The sequence below is a fragment of the Dendrobates tinctorius genome, unplaced genomic scaffold (genome assembly GCF_039654945.1).
Source record: "Dendrobates tinctorius isolate UK_male_01 unplaced genomic scaffold, ASM3965494v1 ptg000071l, whole genome shotgun sequence".
In the NCBI taxonomy this organism is placed as follows: domain Eukaryota; kingdom Metazoa; phylum Chordata; class Amphibia; order Anura; family Dendrobatidae; genus Dendrobates; species Dendrobates tinctorius.
Window position 1 is genome coordinate 562,150 of NW_027361739.1, and position 24,510 is coordinate 586,659.

A 24,510-nucleotide genomic window follows, 5' to 3' on the forward strand; every position below is an offset into this window, starting at 1 on the left:
TTTTTACATTTATGGTGACAACGAGCCATGTCTGTGCTTCAGAACTAGGGTATCCCATAAATGATCGGGCTGCACGGCGACTTTGCGAAACTTGTTGCTTGATCCAAATTCGCTAGGTATCACTACTACATCTCAGCCCAATACAAGGGCATCACATTACAATCCTGAGGGGACTGCAGCAAGCAAGTCAGCAGAAGTCCTGCCAATTTGGATTTTTGTGACTTGCTTGTTACAGTCGCAATACCCTCCATGTCAGAACGTGACCCTTTCACTTGTATTGCGCAGCGATATAGTGAACTTTGGACATGTGACCGGTGTAATAGCCAAAATCATTGAGTAAAGTGCTGTGACATGTAGTCCTACTGCAAAAGGTAACTGAGGAATAGGATAGCCTGACATGAAGATGGTGTTGCAAAATAGGGGAGCACCTGCTAGCAGAATGGAATATGCTGGTTCAGGCTGCAGTGTCCGCATGAATACAATACAGCTGAGGTGTGCGTGACGATTGAATTGTAGGACTTGTGGACTGCATTACTGCCATGTAAGCTATACAGGTGAAATGGAGCTGCCAAGAACACAGTGTGATCAGATTCTTGCATCCTGTGACTTAATGCACAAAAATCAATCATTGGAACCTCAGAGCTCGTTCACACATCCGATTTTCACGGATAGCACTCGTACCTGTGGTGCCATTCACACGTATCTTAGCTTTTTTCCCCTTGGACAGAGAGGCCCACTTAAAAGAACACAGACATGTCTGATTTTTATCTGATCTGAGGGTGGGATCCAAATCAGGAAGGCAAGCCTTAGAAAATCTGCAGTGTATATAGACCGGCAAGATAGAATGTGAATGTATGCTGTGGATATCTTCACGGATACTCTGCAATTATTCCACAGCAGGTTTACGGCAAAGAGTCCTGTGTGCACACGCGCTTATAATTTACTAAAACCCTATGTTTCATTTTTGTTTATGCCTATGGTAGATTTTTTACAGTTACAACTCGCTTCTCTGTGTTCCTGAACTGAGAGAGGGAGGGGGATGTTTTGAGAGTGAGCAACTTTATGTCAAATAAATACATAAGTAAATAAATTGGTTACTCTGCTTCAAATAGAGTGAAGTGGAAAGGAAAACTAAATTAAGAAAATGAAACGGTAAAAATAATCTAAAATAGGTATAGGTATAGATGCCTAGATTAATTTGGCACATAGGGTTTTAGTATGCACCCTTATAAGTTCAGAGCACTCATGTGGTTAGCTATAGGATCAGACACAAAGTAACATTTTATCCATGAAAGGAGTGAATCATTGTATCTATCAGTGAGAGGCCATTATAGTTTCCCTACTAATACACGGATTAGAAGAAGCACTCCATGTCTGAGGGTTTTAGTCTTCATTAGAACAGAACTCCACAGCTATCTGTGCCATATGGTCAGGCACTCTCCTTCCACGGAACTCCTCCGTCAGTCGCCTGCATTGTGCTCACCTGTTACCATCTTTCCACCTATGCCAGGGTTGGCCCCATGCTGCCCCTCTTAACTCTCCTCTCTGTTTGCTTTCACTCACTGCCCATTTTGCTACTTCTTTTTCTTCCTTTCCAGCCCTCCCTCACTTCCTCCCCTTACCTCCCCCTCCTATTTCAATAGCTGCTGTCATACTATCCCACCCTCTCCTCTGTCTGCCCTCCCCTAGACCTCACCTTTCCACTCACTCGGTCTGCCTCTCCTTCCCTTTCCCCTCCCTGCATCCCTTACCTCTGAAGCCTCCCTTTTCTCCACCTCTCCCCTTTCTCCTCCTCTCACCTCTCCCACACACTCTTCCTGGTCTCTCTATGGATGGACAGGAGTTTGATCAGCAGCTTACACAGGGGAGACACAAAAGACTGCTTCCCCCTATTGGAAGTGACAGCAGCTGTCCAGAAGTGACCTCTCCTGAGACCCCTTACCTGCACTGATCCAGACATCATCCCTTCTTGCACCGAGACCTTTAATGAAGAAGACCCACATCTTGCACTGAGAAGACTTTTGAGGAGACATCCCACCTAGCTCTCTGTATTACTTGTGTGATCTCCCAAAACTTCCTTTCTCCAGAAATTCCTTAGAGAGCATTTTACTAGGGGATTTTTCTTCAGATTTCCAAGAAGCGTATAATCTCCTGAAGGAGACATCAGAGACATCTTCTACATCTCAGAGGCATTTTGCACTTGCGGATCACACACCTGGAATGACCCTACAATTTGGGTGTGACAGAGACAGCCTGTACTCCTGCAGGCAGGGTGCACCGGTGTCCTATATTGTGTAATTGTCTATTTGTGTTACTTTTGTATAGTTGTGCGCTGATTGTGTCACTTTTGGATATAGTTTTAAAACCTGCAATTGAATTGGGCAGAATTGCTTGTGGTGGCCCATCATGGCAGAACAAGAAGGCTTGCAGTATGGCAAAGCAGACTTTGTTCTAATGGACTCTGTCACGTTACCAGAATTTATGGACAATCTGAAACTCAGGTAAGTGCACCTGCATGCGCCCTTACTTCACATTCTGTGACCTGTCACTTTTAGTAATATGGGATTTAATATCGTATCAATCCCCTTATGGTCCCTTACCACCGTGGTTTACCAAGTCCAGTAGTGATGGGTCGTGTTGACCAAGACCACTGCAGCCAGTTCCTAACTTACCGGTGAATTTGGTGGTGCTGCTGCAAATCTTCAGAGACCAGAGGAGGACTAGGGAAGCATTATCATGGGCTTCTCAGGGGATGGAAGATAAGTATAAGGGATTGTTCACATGAGCGCATTAAATGTCCGTTTGCTGTCTGTATGCAAAACTGATATATGGACAACACACGGACTAGTGTAAATCAGTGTGGAAGTTCTCATGAACGTTCTAATGGATGGACCGATGGTCTACTTATAAAAAATTGCAACATGCACTACTTTGGTTCGTATTCCACATCAGAATCAACCATTATAAGTCAAAAAGTGCTCAAAAGACTAATCAACTACAGGTTGTCACTCATATGTCATGCGTTTTTCACGGATCCTTTAAGGTACGTTCCCATGATCCGGAACTAGCAGCGCTTTGTACACAGCGCATGTTCACTGCTTCCAAAGCGCTGCCTTCTATTGAACGCAGGTGAATCCGCATGTGATCACTGAACCGTGATACATTTCTATTGGTAAAATTTGTGTTATGGAGACTCGCATCTCCGCAAGAGAAATTGACAGGACCGCATGTCAGTGTCCGCGGGTGATCCGCAGGCGACTACGCACGCATAGTCACTATGCTGGCACGGCTGGCATAAGTAGGTAAAAAACAGACGTACGGAGAGCACACGGAGGTAAAAAACAGACATAGAAAGGCACACGGAGGTAAAAAAGTCATAGGATAGCACACAGAGGTACAAAACAGACATAAGATGTTACACAAATATAAAAACCGGACAAGCAAAACATAACATAGATGTAAAAATGTCACTTATTTCAGGACAAAAAATGGGTAATTTTACACACCCTTGTTTGAAACCGGCCTTACTTTTTTTTTCTACATCTCTTCAGCACTCGACGACCATCCAATATAAAATAAGGATGGCGTGCATCTGATAACATCACCTTGTTAATGGTTTCCAGATAGCAATTTTTCTTTATGCTACACAAAAAGAAAAATAAGGGATCACAATAAAAGTAGTAATAAAATTATAATGCACAGAGGATGATTGTTACTCTAGAGCCATCGCTAGGCACACCTATGTTTAGCAAACAAATCCACAACTATGCTACAGGTGCAATGCTATGCATCAATGACACCACCATAATGTAGATTTTTCACCTGTGTTGAGATAGCAGGCTCGGACTGGCCCACGGGGGAACAGGTGAATCTCTCGGTGGGCCCCGCACACACCTATATGAACACATGATTCACTATATACATATACAGGCAGCATCTAAACATTGAATTAACAGACTATCAAGTATATTATTGCCTAGAAGAATATTTGTGAATGAATGTAATGTAATATTTGCATGTAACCGAACAATGGGAACCCAGAGTCAATGTTACTGGTGGTCCTTTGGCATCCCAGTCTAAAGGGGGTTTTACACTAAGCGATATCGCTAGCAATATCGCTAAAACGTCACCGGTTTTGTGACGTTATAGCGATATTGCTAGCGATATTGCTATGTGTGATACTTACCAACGACCGGCTCCCCCGCTGTCCATCGCTGATCGCGCGAGAATGTCCGGCTCCATTTCTCGTCGTCAGCTTCCTGCTGGGGCTTCCTGCTGTGATGACGAGCGACGTGTGGAGGCGGGCGGGAGGACGCCAGGATCGCTGTGTGTGAAAGGTGAGTATCGTGCGCTGCGTCGCTGCTGCATCGCTGTGAGATCTTTCTGTGTGAAAGCTCACTAGCGATCATTTAGCGATGCACCAGCGATCCTGACCGGGTCGGATCGCTCGTCGGATCACTGGTGCATCGCTAAATGTAAAAGGGCCTTAAGGCTAGTTTCACATTAGCGTCTTTTTGCGCAGCGCATCGGGCGCATGAAAAACGCAAAACAGACGCGCGTTTTTTTAGCGTCATGCGTACGCTGATGCGTCAAAAAACGCAGCGTTGCTTGAGTTTTACATGCGTTTTTGCATGCGTTTGCGTTTTTTATGCACATGCGTTTTTAGGTGTGACATTTTTTCCATTGTCTAGAGAACATTCCAGACTTGTTTACCTCAAAAACGCATACACAAAAAAATGCAAGCGTGTGCAAGACCATGCGCACGCATGCGTTCCCATAGACTTCAATGTGTTTTTGCGCATTCCGTGTGCAAGCGTGCACATGCGCTTTTTTGACGAGCCAGGGCGGACCAAAAAATGCAGCATTTTGCGCCTGGCGCGAAAGACAAAAAAACGCATGCGCACGAAAACGCAAGTGTGCGCAAGACCATGCGCACGTCATGTTAAGCATAGGTGCGCATGCGCACTGCGCACCTATGTTTAACATGACGTGCGCACAAAAGCGCTAATGTGAAACCAGCCTAACACTGAGTAAGAGCATCACTGGACAGGCATCATCTTGGTAAATGTATAGATATTCTATTGAAATAACTATAAGTGATGATGTTTAGGCTGGGGCTACGTTGTGTGGGAGATTTATCAAAAGTTGTACAAAGTGGAGTAAGTGTCCATAGAAATCAATGGAAAATGGTAGATGGAAATAATTGCTGTGCCTACTTTTCCTTTGCGCAACTTTTGATAGATCTTCCTCCACCTCCTGTATCTTTGATGCTAGCCTCGATCCCAAGGCTTCAAAGCACCACTACTTCTGGAAAGAGACCACCATCCCCAACTATGCAGCTTCAGCCTTATCAATACTAATCAGGTTGGGCCAAAATCTGCGGCATAAATACACATTTACCATTTTTATTATGAGTGGCTTGGTCAAAATGTGGAGGTTGTGTATATATGGTTTGCTACTATATTCAGGGGCTCCTACTGACAGTCTGTTGTACAGATGTGACAGATGTTAGACAGTTGTTATTATGTAGAAGATATTTTTTTCCAGTGCATTGGATGTTGCCCAGGTTCAAATGGTTGATAACAGAGAGGAATTGCTTAAATAGTTGACATTTTTGCAACATAGTGAATTATTATTAACTCCCATCTTGACCTGATTGCTGCAGGATCTGCTGAGAGATGTTGTTTTGCTACAGTTGAAGAGCAGGCGAAAAATTGCCTACATTTTATATCAAGTTATGTTAACGTATTTTTTTTCAATAAATTCTGGATTTTTTTTATATTTCTATGTCATTAGCTGCTGTTTAGCCTTATCGTTGACTTGTCCTGTAGAAACCCCTCTTCAGTAGTCATCTTATTGTCACAGTATCTGCTTAGTAAAAATATAAACTGTATGTGATACATTTCCTTTGTGTGCTGTCATGCTGTCATCAGGCACCTCCCCGTTGCTCATCATGATACCACTTTTCCAGTTTTCCCTGCACATAGCTTAAGCCTGTTTTTGGCCTTTGTGAACTTTTCTAAAAATGTCCATTTGCCTTCAATAGCTTGTTCCTCCAGCAGCCATTCCGTCCGACCCACCCTGCCATACAAATGCATGCATGGGTTCTGAATGAGTATTGTAAGGCTGGCTGTGCACATGAAAGAGGTGTCAGATGAATATTCTTTTAGTAGACTAGATCTTCTGGTCCCCATGCACCTCAGCACTCGACTTGGCCAAACATTCGTGTGTGTTCAATGGGGAGAGAGGAGAAAGATGCCGTGAGCCACATCTAGCAGCTGATTCCCTCCACTGAGAGCAAAAGGATATGGCAGTGAAATTCCAATTCTCCAATCCTCTTTCCCACTATCTCCTTTTGGCCAGGGTCAGACATGCGAGAAACTCGGACGAGTCTGGCACGTCAATACTCGACACTGACTCAGGCACTCAGGACCGGAGCGTGCACGGCTGCGTAGAAATACATACAGCTGAACGCTCCGATCCGAGTGCCGATGGCAGTGCCGGGTATTGACGTGCGAGACTCGTCCGAGTTTCTCTCAAGTCTGACCCCGACCTTCGGGGGAAAATCGGGACGCCTCCATTTCATCAGATGATCGATCAATCCCACCAAAATTGATGAGTTCAGCCAATTTTCATCTAAAATGTATGGGGACATAAGTCTCTGCCAGGCAGCTACTTATCTTGCCTGAAATTCCCCCCTACCTATCCTTCTTTTCCTCAACATCATCTGTTGGGAAGAGTGTCAGAAGACCACCAGTACACGTAAGATAGTCAAATTTGGCTAACTTTTTTTTTTTTCCTTTAGGACTAGGTTCACACATATATGACCTCTCTACTGAGCGCTCATGGTCTGGCAAAGCTATTGTGCATGTCTGAAGAAGACGGACACTGTTGGGCTGGAGGCCAGGTGGGGTCCATAGTTAAAAGGATTTTCCTCTTTCAGATGATCTTGGTCTGTGGGTGCAGTTTGTCCCAGCGCTGGACCTGGAGATAGCTAGTAAAGCATGTTTGTGATGTGTAGGGGTTTTTTTTTAGACTTCACATGGTGACAACAATTATCTGAAAGGGGACAACTCCTTTTATGGTCAGGCTGCTATCGGGGTTTCCATTGGAATTCTGTTTGTCGGGGATTCAAATGCAAACTCCAAAGCAGCGCTCAATGGAGAGTGCTCGATATGTGCGATCCTAATGTGAAGGGGGTTCATAACCTGCAGCAGATTCTTAGGAGAGCACATATCATATGAGACGGACCTTAGATCAACCCACCCATGAAACTGGAATCTAATACAATGTATCTGCCCAATTAATTTTTTTTTTAATCCTTCTGCAAACACAAGCCGTGTCATATAAAGCTGCCCTTATCTGTTAGTCCTATGGTAACTTGGTAGGCAATGACCTTCTAAGGGGGGGGGGGGGTCTACTCAGTAGTCACATGTGAAGAGTGGCGGAGAAATTTTGGAAGATCGCGTGATCAACATATGCATCTATGTTACATCATGCACGCTATATACACTTCAAAAAAAAATCCAGAAAAATCACATTGTACGATTTTTACATAATTAATTTGCATTTTATTGCATGAAATGAGTATTTGATACAATAGAAAATCAGAACTTAATATTTGGTACAGAAACCTCTGCTTGCAATTACAGAGGTCAGATGTTTCCTGTAGTTCTTGACTAGGTTTGCACACAATGCAGCAGGGATTTTGGCCCACTCCTCCATACAGATCTTGTTCAAACCTTTCACATTTTGGGGCTGTCACTGGGCAACAGAGTTTCAGCTCCCTCCAAAGATTTTCTATTGGGTTCAGGTCTGGAGACTGGCTAGGCCACTGCAGGACCTTGAAATGCTTCTTACAGAGCCACTCCTTAGTTACCCTGGCTGTGTTTTTCATGTCATTGTTACAGTTAGGTCCATATATATTTGGACAGAGACAACATTTTTCTAATTTTGGTTCTAGACATTACCACAATGAATTTTAAACAAAACAATTCAGATGCAGTTGAAGTTCAGACTTTCAGCTTTCATTTGAGGGTATCCACATTAAAATTGGATGAAGGGTTTAGGAGTTTCAGCTCCTTAACATGTGCCACCCTGTTTTTAAAGGGACCAAAAGTAATTGGACAGATTAAATAATTGTAAATAAAATGTTCATTTCTAGTACTTGGTTGAAAACCCTTTGTTGGCAATGACTGCCTGAAGTCTTGAACTCATGGACATCACCAGACGCTGTGATTCCTCCTTTTTGATGCTCTGCCAGGCCTTCACTGCGGTGGTTTTCAGTTGCTGTTTGTGGGCCTTTCTGTCTGAAGTTTAGTCTTTAACAAGTGAAATGCATGCTCAATTGGGTTGAGATCAGGTGACTGACTTGGCCATTCAAGAATATTCCACTTCTTTGCTTTAATAAACTCCTGGGTTGCTTTGGCTTTATGTTTTGGGTCATTGTCCATCTGTAGTATGAAACGACGACCAATCAGTTTGGCTGGATCTTAGCACACAGTATGGCTCTGAATACCTCAGAATTCGGCTGCTTCTGTCCTGTGTCACATCATCAATAAACACTAGTGACCCAGTGCCACTGGCAGCCATGCATGCCCAAGCCATCACACTGCCTCCGCCGTGTTTTACAGATGATGTGGTATGCTTTGGATCATGAGCTGTACCACGCCTTTGCCATACTTTTCTCATTCCATCATTCTGGTAGAGGTTGATCTTGGTGTCCAAAGAATGTTCTTCCAGAACTGTGCTGGCTTTTCTAGATGTTTTTTTAGCAAAATCCAGTCTAGCCTTTTTATTCTTCATGCCCATGAGTGGCTTGCACCGTGCAGTGAACCCTCTGTATTTACTTTCATGCAGTCTTCTCTTTATGGTAGATTTGGATATTGATACGCCTACCTCCTGGAGAGTGTTGTTCACTTGGTTGGCTGTTGTGAAGGGGTTTCTCTTCACCATGGAGATTATTCTGCGATCATCCACCATTGTTGTCTTCCGTGGGCACCCAGGTCTTTTTGCATTGATGAGTTCACCAGTGCTTTCTTTCTTTCTCAGGATGTACCAAACTGTAGACTTTGCCACTCCTAATGTTGTAGCAATTTCTTGGATGGGTTTTTTCTGTTTTTGCAGCTTAAGGATGGCTTGTTTCACCTGCATGGACAGCTCCTTTGACCGCTTGTTTCCTTCACAGCAAAACCTTCCAAATGCAAGCACCACACCTCAAATCAACTCCAGGCCTTTTATCTGCTTAATTGAAAATTACATAACGAAGGGATTGCCCACACCTGTCCATGAAATAGCCTTGGAGTCAATTGTCCAATTACTTTTGGTCCCTTTAAAAACAGGGTGGCACATGTTAAGGAGCTGAAACTCCTAAACCCTTCATCCAATTTAAATGTGGATACCCTCAAATGAAAGCTGAAAGTCTGAACTTCAACTGAATCTGAATTGTTTTGTTTAAAATTCATTGTGGTAATGTCTAGAACCAAAATTAGAAAAATGTTGTCTCTGTCCAAATATATATGGACAGAGACAACATTTATATATGTATACATATATGTATTTTGGAAGACCCAGCAATGACCCATCTTCAATGCTGTTACTGAGGGAAGGAGGTTGCTGCTCAAAATCTTGCTATACATGACCCTATCCATCCTCCCTTCAACACGGTGCAGAAAAGCATCCACAAAGTATAATGTTTCCTCCACCATACTTAATGGTTGGGATGGTGTTCTTGTGGTTGTACTCATCTTTCTTCTTCCCCCAAACACAGCAACTGAAGTTGATCCCAAAAATTTCTATTTTGGTCTCATCTGACACATGACCTTCTCCCATGCTTCCTCTGGATCATCTGGATGGTCATTGGCGAACTTCAAACCGGCCAAGATATGTTCTGGTGTGAGCAGGGGGACCTTGTGTGCCCTGCAGTATTTTAATCCATGACGTTGTAGTGTAGTTACTAATAGTAATGTTTGAAACTGAATTCCCAGCACTCTTCAGGTCATTGACCTGGTCCTCCCGTGTAGTTCGAGGCTGATTCCTGAGCTTTCTCAGAATCATCCTTAACCCACGAGGCGAGATCTTGCATGGAGACCCGGACTAAAGAAGATTGACAGTCATCTTGTGCTTCTTCCATTGTCTAGTAATTGTGCCAACAGTTGTTGCCTTCTCACCAAGCTGTTGGTCTATTGTCCTGTAGCCCATCCCAGCCTTTGTTAGGCGTCGGGTTTCTGCCGCTGCACATCAGAAATCCCGAGCCTTGCACTCAGTGGTCTCCCATTCTCCTTCGGCAGCAGAGGAGCCAGCTCAGCAGACATGTCGTTCCCAGCGCTCTGCTCAGACCCTCACTGTGGGCATGCTTGCTGCTGCCACCTCTGGTCCACCTTTACCAATGCAGGCTGCCTAGCAGCGAGTCTCTCCAGGGACTAAGTCCTCTTTGCGGTCCACTGAGCATGCCTGTGGTGTGATCTCCCATTGGAGATCGAAGATCACGTGCTCTGGTCCTTCTCCAGCTAGGATTCGTCCATCCGAAAGGCCAGGAAGGTCCCGGAAGCACGCGGCTATAAAAGGTTCGCATGGCCGCTCGGCCATGCGCTAGTATAGACTGCATTAGCTGACTATCAAGAGTGTGTGTCGTATGCATGTATGAATGTCTCTGGTGAATGACTCATTAAGAACCCCTACCCTTGGTACGCATGTGTTGTGCAGCCAAGCCTGTTAAGCGCCCAGGCTTAGGTGTAGGTAGGTCAGAGTCAGTGACAGGCATTGGTCTCCATCAGTGGCTCGGCACGCCAAAGTGCACGTGCTCTACACACTGAAGTCAGCGTCCATACCGGCGTCCGCAGTTGCAATGCCGCACGCTCAGAAGGTCTAGAGGGACTCTGACCTCGTGTCCTTGGGGCAGGGTTCTGTGACCGCTTTCTGTGAGTTAAACAGGCTCCGGCATTTATGTTCAGCGGTAGTGCGGCTCTTTGAGTTAACAGAGTTGCTGCTGTTCACACTGGGTTACGTTAACCCACTTGTGACCTTCCCACACCGTTTAATACTTCCGCCTTTACTTAGCAGCAGTGTACCACCTCTGCACGGTGGACCCCGGGCTGCGAACGCACCTACTACTATTTTATAATTTGGTGCGTTCCGCCAGCCCTAACTGCCTTTGTGCAGGGGTACAACTTTGTCCCTGGTGTTCTTAGGCTGGTTTCACATTAGTGTATGGGGGCTCTGTGGAGGGCTGCGTACTTCCTCCCTGAAGCTCCGCCTACTTCCACACTTTTTCCGTTTAGGTCCGCCTACTTCTGCATGCATCTGGCGTACCTATCTTTAACATTAGGTACACAGGACATGAAGAAGTAGGCGGAGCTTCAGGGAGGAAGTACGCTGCCCTCCGCAGAGCCCCGGTACGCTAATGTGAACCTAGCCTTAGACAGCTCTTTGGTCTTGGCCATGGTAGAGAGGTTGGAGTGTGATTGATTATGTAGGCAGGTGTCTTTTATACAGGTTACGAGTTCAAACAGGTGCAAATAATACAGGTAATGAGTGCAGAGTAGGAGGGCTTCAAAAACTAACAGGTCTCTTAGAGACAGAATTCTTGCTGGTTGGTAGGTGATCAAATACGTATGACATGCAATAAAATGGAATTTAATAATTTAAAAATCATACAATGTGATTTTCTGGATTTTTTTTTTTTTTTTTTTTTTTAGATCCTGTCTCTCACAGTTGAAGTGTACCTACGATAAAAATGACAGACCTTTCCATTCTTTGTAGGTGGGAAAACTTGCAAAATCGGCCATGTATCAAATACTTATTTTCCCCACTGTATCAGAATTGGTGTGAGGCTGCTTTTCTTTTCTCCCTCGCTTCGTGTCACATGCTGTACTAATATGCCTCACACCTCGCTTTGACTCATGCAAATATCATTTTGTATTGCTGTTTGCTTTCCAATCCCACTATAATCCTTGTAAAGTGACTATTCTGCACATTTCACAGGAACTTTCCAAAGCAGATCCCAATATCTGAATGTTTGGTCTTGTTTTTAGTAATTATGTGCAGGACTCGGTCCTCCTCCTCCTCATTCAGCCAGTCCTCCCCTTCTGCCCCTACTTTCTCTTGGCACTGAGTCATAGGTGAACGCCAAGTGGCATTTTCTTGTGATTTAATGTCTGGGAGCTCAGGAACCGGATAGGAAATGACGATACCAGAACACAAACCTTATATTGTCACTGTGAAAACTTCACTTATTTTCTTTAACTTTTTGTTTATTCTTGCAAGTTTTAACAGAGTGAGCGGCTTTGAGAGCTGCAGAAACCTTTTTAATGGAAGCTGTAATGTTTACTTAAAGAGCGGTCCGCTTCTCTTCCTTTCTTTAAATATAGAATTGTGCAATATCCGTGAGATAATCGAACGACCTTCCCCTACAGTACAAAGGATATGGATGGCAGTGACACCCGTTGCATGTAGTCAGTACGGAGAACAAGGGGGCAGTGTTACCTATAGGCGCCATTTGAAGATCGTCCATGTTTCTTTACTGTTTTTGGATGCCGGATGACGTATTGTCCGAGTTTCATTTTCCGAAGACATAATGCAGACATAATACACTTTCCTTTGTGAAAGCAAAAGGCAGTTGTTAAGGATTAGAAAAAAAAAAGGGGTCTGTCGTATTTTTTTTCCCCAGAAACAGCCCTACTCCTGTCTGTACGGATACATCCCGCAGGTAAGGGTAGTGCTGTGGCTGTCAGGAAAAATCCCTTTACGGAGGCTGATCATAGTACAATGCTTGTTCATCAGCTGATGGCATCTTTTATGAGTCTAGACAATAATCATCACCATGTGTGAACATGCCTGGCTTCGACATTATGCAAACTGATCGAACGTCGCCATACAGTTTGCGTTCGCCCGTGTGAAAGGGCATTTAACTTAATCAGAAAATGTATGTAAACTGGGGACATGGGATTTCTTGAAATCCCGTCCACTATGCTGTAACATCTGGCCGCTGCGGGTTGGACACTGCATAAGTACGTGCAGCATCCACCCCGCAGCATTTACTGATTGTGGGCACATACGCTAACTCTTGTAGTTCTACTCACTATCGGTCAGAAGAAATCAAAATAATGGGGTCAGATCAGTGCCCCGGCTTGCCTATTTGTTTTCCATCCTCCTTTTCCTTGATTAACAGATCTGGGTTTTCAAGAACCAAGTAGGAAGGTGCACTGATACGTTTGGCCACACAAGGATACGTTGAGCACATTTTGCTTGGTTTGGAAGTCATTCTGTGCTAACAGGCTCCCTTTAAAGGGAATCTGTCACCCCATTTTTCGAGTATCAGCTGCCAGCACCGCCATCAGGGGATTATCTACAGCATTCTGTAATGCTGTAGATAAGCCCCCAATGTAACCTGAAAGATAAGAAAAATGAGTTATATTATACTCACCGGGGGGGGGTCCAGTCTTGGTCCAATGGGTGTCGTGGTCCGGTCCGGCACCTCCCACCTTCTAACCGTGATGTCCTCCTCTTTGCTGTCTGTTGTGGCTCCTGCGCAGGGGCACTGCTGTTGAGGGCAGAGCAGAATACTGCAGTGCCGCAGGCGCCAGACCATCGAACTAAGACGGGACCGCCCCCCCCGGTGAGTACAATCTAACTCATTTTTCTTATCTTTCAGGTTACATCGAGGGCTTATCTACAGCATTACAGAATGCTGTAGATAAGCCCCTGATGGTGGTGCTGGCAGCTGATTGTCCAAAAAAAGGGTGACAGATTCCCTTTAAGGTATGTTCCTCGAAAGCTGTTTCATGGAATTTGGTCTTCTAAGGGTAGAAACGTAGTTTGAAAAGTGGGCAGCAGAGGGGCTTGACCATCTTTTATTGTCCATTCACTGTAGAAATGTATGTGATTGATCTGAAATGAACTGCAATGTGATTGAACAGATAACGGGTATTACCTACATCAAGGACCATGACCAGCCCGTATTGGATCAAAATCTGAAATGCAAATCTAAGGGTCTGTGAAAAAATCAGAACTCACTCGGATGACATCCGAGTGCGGCCCAATTTACATGGACTCTCAGAAAGCAGAGAGTGGAGAAACAATGTATTTTTTGTTCTCCATGCGCGAGAAAAACTGGTAACAAATCGGATCAAAATGGTCGGTCAGTTTTTCTCTTTCGTGAAAAAAACACATGTCTGAATGAGGCCTTCGGAAATGTGTACACATTGAGTATTTTCACCATATTTTTCTGCATCCAAAAGAACTGTTATTAGAAAAACAAGGCTGCGTAAAAAAAACACTACGTTTTTGTGCGTTTTATGTGTTTTTTCCCATTCTTTAGGAAAGGTGAAATGTGATGCAAAAGGGACTGACACGCTGCAGATTTAAGAAAAAAAAAAAAAAATGAAAAATTCCATGGTTCAAATCAACAAGGGAAAAATAAGCTCCATGGTCATAAGGTTTCAGAAATCTCACTTTGCTAGCACTCTAAAACAGTTTTTACCCTTGAAAACTGTCCCTGGAAAAAATTGCAATGTGTGAACAAGCCCTTAGTGAATTTTCTCTCCCACAATTTTATTACATCCTTGTCACTTAGCTACATGTATACGACTTACGCAGCTCCTATGAGATCCAAAGGTTTTACTTATTGCCTCTTTTATCTCCTGCAAACAGCGGAGATGCTGAATTCCAAGCATTGCATCGTTTTATAAGCCCTGTAAAAGTTTATATTAAAACCTGTTGAGATCCGTATGTGTTATCTAAAGCTCCTCATATCCTAAACGCCCAGATAAACAATACTGAGCCATATGCGATTGCGTTACTCATTCCATCGATGACACGTTTTACCTTATGGGAGGTTGTTCCCGCCGTTGTTTATTTGACACGTCTTGTGTCATTGTCTTCTCTTCTAAATACCACTGTGTCCTTTCAGAAAAAAAGTCATCAAAATGATGAAATGCAAGTACTGGAATGCTGCGTTCATCTAATCTATATGTGACTTGCATAAGGGAGTGTCCATGACATGACAAAAGGTGACTTGTATTAGTCCGTGTGTGCAGTCATCTTTGAAGACTTCTACAACCGCTGGAAACATCAAAGGAGGTTTGGCTGCATAGTTTTACCCCTGAGATGGTTGCGGCACACCATGTGTGCTCAAGTTCTATTCCTAAATGTAACTGGTATTGACAATTTATTACTTTTTTATATTCACCAAAAAACTATTTGAGTCTTGTGTCCCTCTATGATGGGTAACGCATGTGTCACTGGTATACCGCGACAGAGAGGGGCCAGAAGACCAAAGCATCTGATATCACATATTCCTGCACTGGTTAGAAGCACTTCACCTTCATATTAAATTGTATGAGTCTTTCCTTACTAAAAGTGCAAGGGTTAATCTGTTCAGATGAGCTTCTGACGCTTCCCTGCTTTGATCTCATCTGTTTAGTGTTAGCCACTTCCCTCTGCTATATATGCTTGCCTCTGGCATTCAGGGATTGCCAGTGTTGGTTCATACTGCCTGGCTCTGGAGGTGGAGGAGTTGGTTGTTTGAGGAGGTGTTTTGGAGTGTTGTTCGGAAGACTGTTGATTGGAGTTTTGTCTGTGTGCACATCCTCATCCTCTCCTATTTTGTTTCTCCTTCCTTTACTCCCTGGTGTTCCATTCTCTTGTTTGTGAGTGCATATTTGTATGGTTGCTATTTTCATTTATCCCACTCCGCCTTCCCTTGTTTTTTGGGTTGGTGTATTCTTATACACTACTACTCCCCACTCCTCCGGATGGGGGAAGGGACAGATTAGGGCTGATAGAGGAGCACATGTACGTGGCCCCAGCATCTTCACCATCAGAAGTATTTCTGGGAGCAGGGATAGACAAGGGCATCCCCTAGCTTGAGGGATAGGGAAGGAGCTCCAGGATATCCTGCCACTGAGCCATGACAGCTGGACTCCCCAACCTTTCTTACCACAAAAGCCACATTCAGTTCTGAGAGCTGGACGGGAGCCACATTACAGTCAAAGAAATTGTAGTAGTTCCCTGTTTGCCCATTTGAGGGTTTTAATTATTAGTGTTCCCCCTAATAAAGTAATAACAGCCAACCTTAGTGCCCTCTTATAAAGAAATGATAGTCCAAGTGCCTGATTATAAAGTAATAATGCTGCAAGTGCCCCCTCTTGCCCCAAATGGGCTTTATCAAGTAATATTATCTTGCGTGACCTTTCTAAAATAATACTCACTTATTACCCTCCATAAGAAGTGATAAAGCCCACTGTCGCCACTGATACAGAGAGTAGCATTCGCCTGAGCATACAGCCGCGAACAACATATTAGCGACTCGCAAGCTGCGTGTGGCTCACGAGCCACTGCTTGGGGAATACCTGGAATAAGAGAGAGACCATTTCATGTTGGGTCCTGGTCTAACAATTCTCGCACATTCCACAGAATATGGAAGCAAGGCGAAACTTCAGAGGATCCCAAATGAAGGCATTTTCTCGCCCTCCTCTGAAGGCGTAGCGCTTCATATACAGAGCTGAACTGTCTGTACAGAGTTTTATTAGAGGCACAAATAGGGCAAAAAAAAATCATCTCTATATCCTTCCAATTGACAGTAGAACCATATAAATATGGTTACAATTGGTAAATTATGCTTTATGGAAACCCTGTGAGACTGTGTAGCTCCATACTCGGCAGCTGTACTACAGTACCTCTGTGGTGTGCTGTGCATCCTATATCGACACAGCTCTTCTGTATATATGAGTACTTGGGCTAAGGCTAGGTGACAGCATATGTTGTGCAGCTTGTCTTCAGGTTAAGGTCCCCACACACATTATACTAATGTCTGATGAACCCGTTGATATTGATGGGTTTGACCCAGGTACAGACTGGTACCAAAAGTCAGCCCTGACATTTAAAATCACACAGGCCCATGGTGTCACTGTCCCCAAGTACCAGATGGGATATATTACTAATATTAAACTGGATGAAAGAAAGCAAGATTTACTACAAAGACCAATATTTCTAATGATAGCCGTGGCCTCCTGGAGTAAGTGATGGAATCAGCGACTTTCTGCTTCATCACAACTCTTAACAGAATCCATGTGCTCAGGACACCTGTACTGTTAACAACGTACCGGACAAGGCAGGCTACGACCCTACAGGCCCTTCTGGCATTTGCCAGAATTGCCAGATGGCCAGTCCAGCCTTGGTTTGACCAACAGTCTTAACGTGTTTGGGAGTGCCAGCTGACTGTCGGGGGAGTTGTCGAGCTTGGCATGTCTGATTTCGGACTGCCAATCGTATTGTTTTCTCAGAGATAAGCTGACGGCATAGGGATCACAACCAAAGTGAGCGCTCCTGTGTGTCCTTTCCTCCTCCACCATCACGTGTAAGAGCATGACACTTATTAAGATGACACTAATATTTGCAATGCAAATGAACCCTAGCACCGCGCTGCACAGATCTAACATCGTTATATACTGTTTTTGTGTGACTGGCTCATTTGCTTATTTATTTTCAGTAGCTGCAGAGCAACTTAGATATTTTACATTATTGCTGTCTGAGAATAAAAATGAATTAGCATGTAATAGGGATTATTCGTCTATTATCTGTAAATCATCAATGTGGGGCCATCACAGAACTTTGGCAGCTTATTAATGGACAACCCGAATGTGCAAATACATAGATGATCTTCCAAATTGTATATTTTGTGGATCACTAGCCACAACTGATGTTCATATTATAAATACAGAGAATCACAGCATTGACACAAATTACTGTAGATATATTTTTTGCTTGCAAAAAAAAAAAAAAAGCAGGTTTATTTTCAGGTCCAGCATCAAGAATAAGGAACAGATGGCGTCCAACGTTTCGACCTGCGTGAGGTCTTTATCAGGGACATCTGTGGTATATAAACATAGAATTATCGATGAGTAAACGTGTCATCTGTACAGTGTCAACAATATATGTAGGATGAAAAGGACGGAGTTGATGCAACAGAAAATGAATCAGAAGAATAAAATTTAAATACTCAAAGGAATGTATGGAGGAAAAAATATATACAGGAATATGAAGGAAACATTGTTTTTACAAAAGAAAAAACAATTACTGTATGAAACTTCCGAAGAGAAAATCATTCTAACAAATTAGGATGATGCGAAACTAATAAGGGAGAAAGAGGGAGAGGATAAGGTAGGGATTTTTTAAGAGTAAAGGAGATAAGATGGTGTGGTAAAAACTGCAATGGGTACAAGGATAGAGCATGGGGGCAAGTAAAGAATAAAGTCCAGATACAAAAGGATGTACAGAATTAGGTCTAGGGTGGTTATGTGTGATGGGTCACTGTATGTGTAGTAGGAAGTATTATGTGAGGATAATGAAAGTGGCGTCATTGGTCCACTGGGAGTATGTAGTGTGTTCGATAAGTATGTACTGTGGTCATGGTATAGATGTTATTCACATTATAACATTTTATATTTTATTATTGTAGAATTGAAACCACAGGAAATGCTATTCTGAACCCAGACTATTCCTAAGGGGATCTGAAAGTTTTGTGCTTAAAGTAATATTAAAAGTTAGAAGTGAAAAACATGTTTGAAGGCGTGGGATGGAAAACCGTAAGCGGCTGTTGGGTTCTTAACTTGACTCAGTTTTGTTATCACAGAACATGTGGAATCTTCATGACGTCTTTTAGAAGTTTATCTGAGACATCTTTGCCAAACAAGGACTTGAGTCCACCAGAACAGGAGCCAATAGTGCAGAGTCGCTCTGAATTGTGGACCCTTGATGGGATTCTCGCCTCTGTGAAGTCCATATGCTGACCATTTAATGTGTATGTGGGCCTCCTTACTTTCATCATGTTAGGGAAAATAAGGATGACTTTGAAGTTTCAAATCCCTGATCCTTTTGTTCTGCAGGCAGATAAGACGCTAAAGGCCCTTTTACATTTAGCGATCGACCAGCGATCCGACCCGGTCAGGATCGCTGGTGCATCGCTAAATGATCGCTAGTGAGCTTTCACACAGAAAGATCTCACAGCGATGCAGCAGCGACGCAGCGGACGATACTCACCTTTCACACACAGCGATCCTGACGTCCTCCCGCCCGCCTCCACGCGTCGCTCGTCTCACACAGCAGGAAGCCCAGCAGGAAGCAGACGACGAGAAATGGAGCCGCCCGATCTCGCGTGATCAGCGATGGACAGCGGGGGAGCCGGTCAGAGGTAAGTATCACACATAGCGATATCGCTAGCAATATCGCTATAACGTCACAAAATCAGTGACGTTTTAGCGATATTGCTAGCGATATCGCTATGTGTAAAACCCCCTTAACTGTTGAGTCTGACATCGATTTAAAGGGAACCTGTCACCCCCCAGGGCATTTTTAAGTTAGAGCCACCTTCAGCAGCACTAAGGCTGCATTCTGTGAAGGTGGCTCTTCCGTTTCTGACCCCTAGTAACGCTGGAATATCGACTTTTACAAATAGCTCCTCATACCTGTAATGTGTCCCATAGGTATGGTGTGTCCCCCTGTATCAGCCGCCTACCATCCGTCCATCATGCCTTTGTCCTGTGTCTGGGCACCGCCCACCATCCGTCCATCATGATGCCCTTGTGCGTCGCTGCCTCCTCCTGTTTTGAATGCCGGCGCCTCCGCTGTGACAAGAGTTCTCTGGCATGCGCAGTGCGCGCTGCCCGAGAACCGACATCAGGCTATTGCGCCTGCGTGTTGCGGAGGCCCCAGATCCTGCCCCGCAGTGTGAATACATCATAACACACTGTGGGGCTGGGGCCTCTGCAACACGCAGGCGCAATAGCCTGATGTCGGTTCTCGGGCAGCGCGCACTGCGCATGCCCGAGGACTCTTGTCACAGCGGAGGCGCCGACATTCAAAACAGGAGGAGGCAGAGACGCACAGGGGCATCATGATGGACGGATGGTTGGCGGTGCCCAGACACAAGACAAGGGGCATGATGGACGGATGGTAGGCGGCGCCCAGACACTGGACAGAGGCATGATGGACGAATGGTAGGCAGCTGATACAGGGGGACACACCATACCTATGGGACACATTACAGGTATGAGGAGCTATTTATAAAAGTCGATATTTCAGCGTTACTAGGGGTCAGAAACAGAAGAGCCACCTTCACAGAATGCAGCCTAAGTGCTGCTGAAGGTGGCTCTTTAACTTTAAAAATGCCCTGGGGGGGTGACAGGTTTCTTTTAAAGGCCCGTCTCACATAGCGAGATCGCTAGCGAGGTCGCTGAAGCGTTACCGATTTTGTGACACAACAGAGATCTCGCTACATGTGACACATAGCGGCGACCGGCCCCCCTGCTGGATATCGCTGATCGTGCTTGAATGTGCTGGGCCATTTTTTCATCGTTGGTGTCCCGCTGGCCAGCGCGCATCGCTGTGTTTAACGCCGACGAGCGACCTCGTTGGCGACGCAGAACTCAGGGACGCAGCGTGAGTCGTCAGAAAGCTGCTGTGTGACAAGGCACCAACGACCGCCGAGGTCATTATACGGATCACCGTCGGATTGCTGCGTCGTTGAAGAGATATGGCTGTTTGGTAGCTTACTAGCGACCATGTAGCAACGCACCAGCGATCCTTACCAGGTCGTATCATTGTTGGGATCGCTGGTGCGTCGCTATGTGAAATGAGACCCTAAGGCTCCCATACAAGATAGACTAAAATTGGCAGAACCTGCCAATATCTACCAGCTCGGCCAACAGTCTGAGGTGTATAGGGCATCCAACAAATGATTTTTGGGGTAGATAATGATCTTGCATATCTAGTATTGAGCTGTGGATCCTTTTGTTCTTTTAAAGATTAGTTGCTGCCTGAAGAGTCTAGCAGCAGCTTTCGTAGAAGACAGACAAACATGTAGCCAGCTGAGCACTTCTGTGTATGAGAGAGGCTGGGTAAAATAATTGCAAGCTGAACGATGGGGAAAATTAACATTCAGCCACAAACTATCTAAACTGTATAGTGGGCTTTACTCTGCTCGAAGATACGGTGGAGGCGTGTTCTTTTTTTCCTTTTGATTGTTGCAGCCTGCTTATGATTGGTCAGCATCCTACAGGAAGAAGTACACACCCCCAGTGAAAACATTAAAACAAAATTAAATTAATTTTTATTTGTTGCCCAATGCATTTTATTGCTAATATCTCTGCAATGGAGAGGCGATATAAAAAAAACAAAACGTTTTATTACGTTCTGCAGCCATTATTACATCATGTGTCAGGGCGGCACGGTGGCTCAGTGGTTAGCATTGCAGTCTTGCAGGCTCCTGGGTTCAAATCCCACCGAGGACAACATCTGCAAGGATTTTGTATGTTCTCCCCGTGTTTGCATGGGCTTCCTCCGGGTTCTCCGGTTTCCGCCCACCTTCCAAAGACATACTGATAGGGAATTTAGTTTGTGAGCCCCATCGGGGACTGTGCCAATAATGTCTGTAAAGCGCTGTAAAATTAATGGCGCTATATACCGTTTAAATGATTAAAATAAATAACGTGTCCAGTTCAACATGAAAAATTTGGTGAAAGGTCCTCTTTAAATGATGATATTGCACAAATCATAATCCATTGAACTGGACTTTAATCAATATATTAGAGGTAGTGATGAGCGAGCGTGCTCAAATATTGCGTTATCCAAGCACGCTTGGGTGTTATCCGAGTGTCTCGGTCATTCTCGAATAATTTGTTAGAGTCCCCTTGGCAGCAATATTCATGGATCTTAGACAGCAGCAACACATGTGGGGATTACAGCTGCTGGAACTCTAACATATTACTCAATATTCGAGCATGCTCGCTCATAACGCAACATGTTGCATTCCCAAGCGGTCGGCAGGCACGTCAAAACGCCGCGTGCGGATTTCCCTGCGTACCCAATCTTGAAGATAGGTACGCAGGGAAACGCAGGACGCATGCGGAACTAGGCGGAGCATAAGGGAGCACGTACGCAGTCATATGCAGACCAGCCATACGCAAGTGTGAACTTAGCCTTACTAAGGGAATACATATGTTGGCAGTGGCATAACTGTGCAAGGTGCAGAGGTAACATAAATGTGTGGCAGTGGCATAGCTTTTGAAGGTACAGAGGCAACACAAATGTGTGGCATTGGAATAACTGGAAGGTGCAGCGGTAACACAAATGTGTGGCAGTGGCGTAGTTTTAGAAGGTTAAGAGGTAACAAATGTGTGGCAGTGGCATAGCAATGGAAGGTGCAGAGGTAACATAAATGTGTGGCAGTGGCATAGCTGTGGGAGGTGCAGAGATAACCCGAATGGGTGGCAGTTTTATCGCTATGGAGGAAGCAGAGATACACCTCTGAATTTTGGGGTGGTCATGTTTTAGACTGAAACTATCATACTTTCATTTACCATTAGAGAAAAAAGCATGTTGCCTTATGGTGTAAACCTCTTGTTGGTGAGCTTCACTCTGCATGTCTGCAGAACTCTTTGATCTGGCTAAAAAAATGTTTGCTGCTGCGTCCATTTGTTAAGTCATTGAAAACAAAGTGAAGAAATCAGTTGTAAAGTGTATAAAGCATTTTGATGAGTTTGAAATTGATCCAATGGTTTGTTTACTGGATTTGTTTCATACGGATGATTCCTGAACAGGTGAACTCATCCTATTTTTTTTTTTGTCTCTAAATAGACAATTTCCTTACCCAAATTGTCATTAAAAAAAGCAGGTATTTCTATCTTCAATAAGTTACTAGACAGTAACTGATTTATCTTCAGGACGTATTTTTACCATTTAGTCCATTGTAAATGAGGCTTTTTATCTTGTCTTCTGAAGCGGTCCTAAGCTTTGCAGATTTATTGCCAGAAGGTATTTGTGCCGCAGTTGATCATTATCGTAGACTCCAATGTACTTGTTGGGTTCTTGTAAGTGATGGAAGTGTTGCCAAACACCTGTACTCACTTTTATTTTCTAAGAAAATAAGATTTGCAGATCTGTGTCGTGTTTTATACAGCTGTTTAGAGCACAAAGGAGAAATTTTACAAACATGATCTCTTCTGTTCTGGATAAAAACTCTTCCTTCACGCATCCCCAGGGGTGGTGATAGACCCCTGGGGCACTATGGGGCACAGGTGGAGAAGGTGAATGCAGATGTATACCGTAACTGAATATGGAGGAAGTTGAGGCCAAGATCACTGAACAAAAGCCCTAGGTTACATTCTCTTCACTAGAGAAATCACCTACCTTAAACGGCTATTATTAAGATTTGAACATTGATGTCCAATTATTAGGATAGGTGATCATTATCAAAATGGTAATACTATAACTCCATCCATGCCGGTATCATCTGATTTACGGGGATGCAACACTAAAAAGAGCACTGTACTCCTCTTGTTTATCAGACATGGCCCCATATATTTTGCACTGATTATATATGTAAAAACTCAGGCGTGCACTACTGAATAAGATATGCGGATCAACCAGCAGTCAGTATAAACACAAACTATGAGAAAATGAAGAAAAAGCTACTGACCAAAATGCAGGGATCACTGCAAAATTACAAATTTTATTGGTAACAAAAAGACAACATCCATGTAAAAACATTTAAAAAGTCATACAATGACATGAAACTATCACAAAGGCTTATAATAAAGCCCAAAGAGCTCCCTCCAGTAAGTGGACATACAGAAAAAAAAGGCTCTAGAATATATCACATACAATAGCATACCTGCAATGAAGAAATGTTCAGAGGTGTAATACTAAACATAATGATCCATTGAATAATCCATCCAAGTAGATTATAGTACAATAATGAATGCAAGTAATAACAAATGTAAGCAACTGAGCCATGAAAATAAACACCATAGGGTACTACGCATAGATGTAAAGTATAGCAATCAAGGTGTAGCCAAGAGGCTAAAATGACCAAGATTAAATCCTGCCTGCATAATCCCTATATAATGCCACTTACAAAGGGGGAGCTTGTGAAGTGCCCTACGCGTGTTGCACACCAAAAGGTGGCTTCATCAGCCCCTTTTTCATGCTCAGTTGCTTACATTTGTTATTATTTGCATTCATTATTGTACTATAGTCTACTTGGATGGATTATTCAATGGATCATTATGTTTAGTATTACATCTCTGAACATTTCTTCATTGCAGGTATGCTATTGTATGTGATATATTCTACAGTAGAGCCTTTTTTATGTATGTCCACTTACTGGAGGGAGCTCTTTGGGCTTTATTATAAGCCTTTGTGATAGTTTCATGTCATTGTATGACTTTTTAAATGTTTTTACATGGATGTTGTCTTTTTCCACATTCAGTTGAGACAGAAATTAATTGTGAATTGTGATGCTTGAAATACGTACATGTAGGACCGTGATGAACGTGACTATTGCACACATATACCGTATATTTATTAAAATCTGTACTCATTCACATTAGGGAACGGAAAATGTACATATCTAATTAACCTATAGTTCACTGGTTATAAAATCTGGTCAATAGAAATTTGTGCAGAATTGTTTTTTTTTTTTTCATGTTTTAAGAGCCAAAGTCCAGATTCTGG

The 24,510-nt window shown here is 43.7% G+C and overlaps 1 protein-coding gene across 1 annotated transcript in view; it reads left to right on the top strand.

Annotated features, from left to right (window-relative positions):
* Positions 1-1,606: 1,606 nt before the first annotated feature.
* MYO1D (myosin ID) overlaps positions 1,607-24,510 on the top strand; it is a 107,624-nt gene continuing 84,720 nt past the window's right edge. Inside the window, exon 1 of the mRNA XM_073582309.1 lies at positions 1,607-2,501. Within this exon, the coding sequence (XP_073438410.1) occupies positions 2,407-2,501 (95 nt within the window). The 5' untranslated portion in view covers positions 1,607-2,406. The remainder of the gene's footprint in view (positions 2,502-24,510) is intronic.